Below are 7,290 nucleotides of genomic sequence, written 5' to 3' on the forward strand. Positions count from 1 at the left end.
CACTCTAAAACATTTTTCACATGCGTTTAACATCTTAAAATATTTTTTTTTGCATTGGTGCTGGATGTACCAAAAATATTTTTGGGTGCTACTACACTTAAAAAAATATTTGAGAGTGCTAAATGTACTAAAAAAATATTTTAAGACTCTGGATATACTTAAATTAATATTTTAGAGTGTTAGATATATCATAAAATATTTTAAAATGCTGAATATATTTGAAAAAAATATTTCACCCAATAATAAGTTATGATTCTTTCATTTTTCACGGGCAGGGGAAAAAGAAAACCAACGGGAATGTCATTTTATGATCAGCCATCCGCTGGACATATGATCCAAATCGAACGGTGTAAGATTTTTAGAAGGGTTTCTGGAACAATATGGAAAACAGACCCGTTGCCACGTTTCCAATATGAGGCGCGAATCCCACTTTCCCTATTTCACAATTCGGAGTTCCCCTCTCAGTTTCGCTGCGGCAGAGTTGAAAGTTGAAGCCACCGTCGTCGAGAAGTTTCCGATCGTCTGAGGTACCCTCTCAGCTTTTTTCTTGTCAAAATGGTTATCTTTGTCTTAAACATGATTTTCTGCTGCTGTTAGGATCATGGAGGATTTTAGTGTGGACGATCCCTCAAATCCCTTCGCCCGCTTCGCATTCACGTATGTACAAGTCGTCAGTCTCTCTGCTCCTTTGAAATATCAATATTCTTAGGAAAATAACGAATCATTGCCCTTCTATCTGTAGAGGCAAAGTTGATCCATGGAAGCCGGGATTTGCTACCTGTACGGCACCACCCAGGCTTATAACTGTTAATAGTGACTACAGAGCCAACATACCTCCTCTTTCGAAGGGTGTGGTTAAGAAAAAGCGTGTGGGTGTGGTTAAGAAAAGGGGTTTGGGTAAGAAAAAGAGCGTGGATGAGAGAAAGTCAAAACCCAAAGTTCTTAACGCTCATGAGAAAAAGAAGGATGCCTACAAAAGAAAAGCTCCGAATAATACTTGGAAACCTCCACGATATGAGCCTCCTCTTATCCAAGAGGATCATACTCATGACCCTTGGAGGGTGTTGGCTCTTTGTATGCTGCTAAATCGTACCAGTGGAAAGCAGGTAAATTTATGCATCTCCCTTTTTTACCATTTAATTTTAATCGGTTTTTTCCTTTGAATCTTAATCTCATTGATGTTTCCATATGTTCATATCATGTTATTTAAATTTGGACATATTTAATTCATACATGTAAGTTCATATGTAATTAGTCTATCTCAAGCAATATTAGTTAAAATATCATTTCTTTAAATCTTCGAAAAAGATAAAGCAGGTTCCTTTAGATTCAATAAGATCATCATAAGGTTAGTGTCCTTTTTTCCCCTTATTTATAACTGCTTGGTATATGTTTCATATTATCTCAATTACATGCATCCCGCATTCTCAAAACATAGTAATCAGATGTATTTTTGTTTAATGGATATAATTCCAGTAATTACTCATAAAAGAGAGTTTTGTAATGCAGGTTAGAGGAATTATTTCAAAGTTTTTTGATCTGTGCCCGGATGCACAGACATGCATTCAAGTCCCTTCTAATGTATTAGAAAAGGAAATCAGAAGTCTAGGTTTCCAACACGAAAGGACAAAAAAATTAAAACGCTTATCTCAAGAGTATTTAGGAAAAAGTTGGACACATGTGCACCAACTATATGGTGTTGGCAGGTAAGTTAGATGATGCCATTTTCTTTCTAGCTTATTTTTCATATATTTTAGCCTTTTTTCTCGAATTGATGCTAGCCTAACTAACATCGATTCTATTTCAATCAGGTATGCAGCTGACGCATATGCTATATTTTGTAATGGGATGTGGAATGATGTGGAGCCGGAGGATCATATGCTAAATCGTTATTGGGAGTTTCTTTGTGAAACCAGGGGCAATTGATGGAGTGCCTGTGTCTCTTGGGAAGACACCTGCAATTATTTTGAGGCAAGTAAATGGTAGAAAAGATTAAGCTTTTAGGAGTCCCATATGGCGTGTTACTTACAAACATTGCAAGTTTTTAAGTTGTTTTCCAAGTTGCTGATCCTGATGTTTAATAATGGCAAGACTTTCATAAGCTGAAGTGGTTGTTTGAAGTTGTTGCAAATCTAGTGATTAAATCTTATTTAAATGCTAATATTTTAGATGACAATCTGGGTGATCAGGTATTTAAATTCATATTTGGTAATCAACTGAAGACAGTTTCGTATCATCAGAAAATTATGTATCCACATTGAGAGAGCAAACAAATAATTAGCTTGTTATTTACTGAGTTTTGCTTCTCCGGCTTTATCCATTGGATATATTTCCCAACAGCTGCTTGAGAATATTGATTAACATTTTAAGTGTTTGCTCTGTTTTCCAAAATTTGCATATCTTCTTATGACTAGTTAGATGATATTGTTGGAGCAATCACAACATTCTACTCTTGGGCGTGCTAATCATTTCTAGCACTTTGGCTTTTTCACAGAACACTCGCCTTCAATGACTATGTTATTGGCTCCGTCTCTGCATAGAAGAAAGTGATATTTTATTTGAGGGTATAGATTTAAATATTAGGATTTGAGTTTCATTTGTAGACGTAAATATTAGTGATTTCTTTTCTAGTTCAAGCATGTCGTTAGACTGGCTGTGGGCTTTTATAGTAGGTTTTGGAGGACCAAGTAACATGTCAGCGTTGCTTCCTTGCTGCCACATTTGATTATGACAAGTTTACTAATGGCTCTAACATCTTTGTTATGATGCAAAGTGTTACAGGTGCACATGGCTATGGTTTTGAAGCTTAGGTTGCTGACTTGTAGATCTTTTATTGACAAATGAAAGTAGGAAGTCTTGAAGAATTTTAACTCTGGTTTATGTAAAGCTGATGTTTTTGGGGGTTGACTTGGAGAATGACTATCTAGTGGACTTTTATTAGACTTCACTAAGGGTAATGTAACGAGTATTTGCCCGTGAACAGCAATACTCTTCTATTCTACCTCTTTTGCTTTAGTTGAAAACTCAGCCATATTTATTGCTATAACATCGTTTAAATGTTTTTGCTGTATGCTGATGTGTTCTAACTAGTTTATGTTTGGTCAATTCTAAGCAGTGTTCTATCATTTATGTCATGATCGCTTTTTTGGGTCTTTAATTTTGGGAAGGCCTAAAATGCATGTATATGGTATTCATGTATAGCTAGCTTATTTTTTTATGATCATCATAATTATCATCATCATCGTCAAGATGCGCAAGAACCGTTCGAAATAAAATCGGCTGTTTCCTTTCGAAAACGCTAGATGAAGAGGAGCTTTCTTGACCAACATCCATTTACCGCAATCAGTATTAAAATTAGAAGGCTCAACCACATGAAGCCATTGCCTATCTGGTTGTTTGAAATGAGAATGCCCGAAGTCACAGCATCTAAACCATATCTACGTTGCGGTGAATAAAGGAATTTCTACGTTCCCAAATAACACTCAGGCCCAAAGATTGTGCCTCATTGGATCGGTCTCCTTGTTATATTACAAGTATATCGTGTTGGGCGAAAATAATTGTTTCATAACATAATGATTATTAATGTATGAGAGTATTTATTTTTGAAGACTCCTAACCGAGATATTTATTATTATTATTATAACTAGTTAAATATTATTAAGATAATTAATAAATATCACGAGTGTAGTTTGTAGTCATTTTGAGTCTAGTTTAAGGTGAGTAATCGACTAAGTTAATTGAAGTTAATTTTCTGATGGTGAAAAATAACATATGCTATACTAAGTTTGGGGTGAAACCCTAATCTCTTCTCTGTTCACTCTCTGAGGGTTTCCCATTAGTAACGATTACATTATAATTGTCATCACTATGTCTAATAAGCAACTGGAAGATTCTTTGTATTGCTTTCTCTAACAATGTTCTTGGATTCACAGCTCCTCATCATTCAGATCAAGCTCTATATCAAATCAATTGAGCTAATGGTGAGAGGTATTTATAAGTTTTCCGTTATAATTCTTTCGAGTATCATATATATATATAAATCTGGATTTGATTATGTAATATATGTATGTTGTTTTGCTTACACTAACTTGTATATAACAATCTAATAACTATTACAAAATAGTTAGGAAGTATAACATTACATAAATATTAATATATTTATTTTATATGCAGTAAAAAAATTTAAGGGAAAAAGAAATATAAATACCTTCAAAATTATGAAATCCCAAATCAATGCCTCAAATTTCACAAATGCCAAATTCCTTCCTACATACCAATTTGGAATTTCAAAATGTTATCAGTTTACTTATATGCCCTTCTTTTCTTTTTCTTCTCTCCTCCCCTTCACCCTTCCTCAAAAACTAGAAAAACCAAGTACGACTATGAGCATGATGGAGGATGGCATGAGATCGACGGCAAAGGCAATGACGGATGGAAATGGTGATAGCAGACAGCGCTATGCTCTTCCACCTGGTCCTGCGATATTGATGGTGTGGTTGTTATTCATCTTCTTCAATACGATTCCTTCTGAGATGTGATAGCTCTTTGTCCTGGTTCTGTGACGGCGATGATTGTTCTGGTGAAGATGATGCTGGTGATTCATCAATCTCTTACCACCATTGAAAGCTGATTTTTCCTCTACAATGTTCACTTTCATCCTCTTTGATTTCTCATCTTCTCCATTTCAAATCAGGTGCTTTGTCTTCTTCGCTCTGTGTTCTCCATTTTAGATATACCTGAAGACGATTTTTTATTTAAGCTAGGATTGATTTTAGATTATTTTCATGATTTGGATTTTAAAATTTATTTGTGGTGGAAGTCCAAATTTGGAGGGGAGACAATGGAAAAGATGACGAATCAGAGAGAAAGATGATGATTGATGATTTTTTTTTTGGCTACTAACAGAATCTCACGCCATACGATTTCTCTCATGTTTTATTGCTAAGAGCTTTGTGTTTAGAATAATCGACTAACAGAAGGAAGCCACTTATGAGGTGGATTTGCTAACAAGATCCATCAAGTTCAACATTTACTTTTTTGTAGAAGCATGAACAATATCCCATTTGCTAAATCTTTGGTCAATTCTTTATGATTTTTTGAGATTCATATGGTTTCTGTGACTGATTTTTTTTTTTTGATGGTTTTTTCAGCCACGGGTAGGCCTTTACCATTTCTTAGGTGGCCCCAAATGCAAGGAACTCATTGTTGTTAATACTTAATCTAATATAGGAAATTTTGTTACTGCCATGAAAAGTCTGGTTTGTAGTTAATCACTAAAGTAAAGTTATTAATAGCTATATTATTGTTGTTTCTAGTAATATATATGTTATATTCAATCTACTCGTGCAATATATTATATTTTTAGAGTTACTACTTTATTTAGAGTTACTACTTTATCAAGCCTTTTGACAACTACGTAGTATTTGGTGACTACTTGTATTTGAAACATACTACTTGAATTATGTAATATTTATTAGTTAATAATCGCTTTATATGTATTCACTGCAAGTAATATGAGAAATTCAAAATAGGATACACAAATTACTATCACATGAATTTATTAACAATTTTGTTATAGGCATTGACAACTTTCCCAAATAAATTAACAATTTTATATGGATGGACAACGAAAAATTAGAAAAATTCATTACAACTTTGTTAGGAGAGTTGACAAATTTTCCAAATAGATTAACAACACTTTTACATATATATTGACAACAAGTAATCCATAAATTCATTACAACTTTGTTAGATATGTTAACAACTCTTTTAAATATATTAACAACACTTTTATATGTATTGACAACAAGTAATCGGAAAAATTTATTATAGGACAAACTAATAAGAAAACTTAGACAAATAGCATGTTGCCAGCTAATTAAGGCCATTGACAACTCTTCCAAATATATTGACAATAATTTTATATATGCTAACAAAAAGTAGTTAACAAAATTCATTATAGGGCAAACCCATTGAAAAACTTACGCAAATCACATGTTGCCCCCTTATTAGAAGTGCTGACAACTCTTTCATATAGGTTAACAACACCTAATAAATAAATGGACTACTTTAACTTGCTTTTTGCATTGTTTTTTCTTTTGTCAATACATTAAGGGCAAGCTTGTCTTTTGCCAACATTTAGAAATGCCATATCAGTACCCCTGTTTTGATATAACCTTTTGCTTTTTACTAGTACTAATAGAGGATTTTGTATATTTAAAGGTATTTTCTCATCTTTTCCCCATCATTTAATGTATTTTTAAGTTTAATAAGTCTTTTATTAATTTTTAAGGGTGAGTGAGTATTAAAATTTGTGTGTATGCTTAGTTAAAAAATATTACATCCAATCTTTAATATAAGAACAAACAAAATAATTTAAGTAGATTAAAAAAATTGTTAAGTTGATTATTTGTAATAAATATACGTTGTCTTCTCTAAAATGCTTTTGTTAATTATGTGTATTAATTGGAATTACAATTTAAAATATAAAAATATAGCTCATAATTTCTTTCGGGTCTTTTTTTTATTATTTATTGATTAAATTATTAGAGCACGATGCTGAAAGATCCGTAGTACTTTTTTTTTTGGGACCAATGTAAGACCTGTAGTGCTGGAACACAATATGAGAATATCTTTATATATTGAATTAATATTCAATATACAATAAAATCGGAGAATATCTAGATATGGCTAAAATGCTTTTAGCACTTTGAAATATTTTTTGAGGAACATTCAATGCCCTAAATTATATTTTGGTGCATCTAATACCTTAAGTTATTCTTTTGGATACATTCAACATCCTAAATTATTTTTTGGTGCATATGGCACCTTAAATTGTTGAGTGTAAAAATTGCTGATTAAACTCAAATTGTTTATATTATTTGATGGCATTTTCTAGGTCTTTGTTACACTTTTTGGCTCATTTTAATGATATTTGTGCTTAATTGAGATTGAGAGTCTTTGCTTTAAGTTAGTGTTATTTGAGGGCAAAATTGTCATATTTATTCATTAATTGCATTAAATTGATTTTTGGGACAATCGATACCTGAAACCATTGCTTTTTATTTTAGGGCACTCAAGAAATAGAACCAAGAGTGAAGACTAAGGAAGTGCGGCACACAAGAGGCAACATTAACATCTCTGCCAGGTTTTGTCGCGGCAAACTCATACCTTTGCCGTGGTGAAATATAGAACTTCCACTAGAGACCTCTCAGCCATGGTTCGCCGCAGCGAAACCATACCTTTGCCATGGCAAACTCTTCGAATTAGCAACCCAAACCCAAACCATTT

The 7,290-nt window shown here is 33.0% G+C and overlaps 1 protein-coding gene across 2 annotated transcripts; it reads left to right on the forward strand.

Moving 5' to 3' along the window:
• Positions 1–431: 431 nt before the first annotated feature.
• Positions 432–3,134, forward strand: LOC114712366 (methyl-CpG-binding domain protein 4-like protein). 2 transcript variants are annotated; one of them, XM_028896891.1, is made up of 6 exons: positions 432–527; positions 598–657; positions 743–1,106; positions 1,510–1,706; positions 1,812–1,971; positions 2,774–3,134. In XM_028896891.1, the coding sequence occupies exons 2-5, from the start codon at positions 602–604 to the stop codon at positions 1,924–1,926; spliced, it is 732 nt and encodes a 243-aa protein (XP_028752724.1). In that variant the 5' UTR covers positions 432–527; positions 598–601; the 3' UTR covers positions 1,927–1,971; positions 2,774–3,134. The 2 variants fall into 2 exon arrangements, with proteins under 2 accessions (XP_028752724.1, XP_028752723.1); XM_028896890.1 differs by having other exon boundaries at positions 2,782–3,134.
• Positions 3,135–7,290: the final 4,156 nt, after the last annotated feature.

This window comes from Neltuma alba, unplaced genomic scaffold (assembly GCF_004799145.2).
Source record: "Neltuma alba isolate B1F8T4 unplaced genomic scaffold, ASM479914v2 tig00011350_pilon, whole genome shotgun sequence".
Taxonomy (NCBI): Eukaryota; Viridiplantae; Streptophyta; class Magnoliopsida; order Fabales; family Fabaceae; genus Neltuma; species Neltuma alba.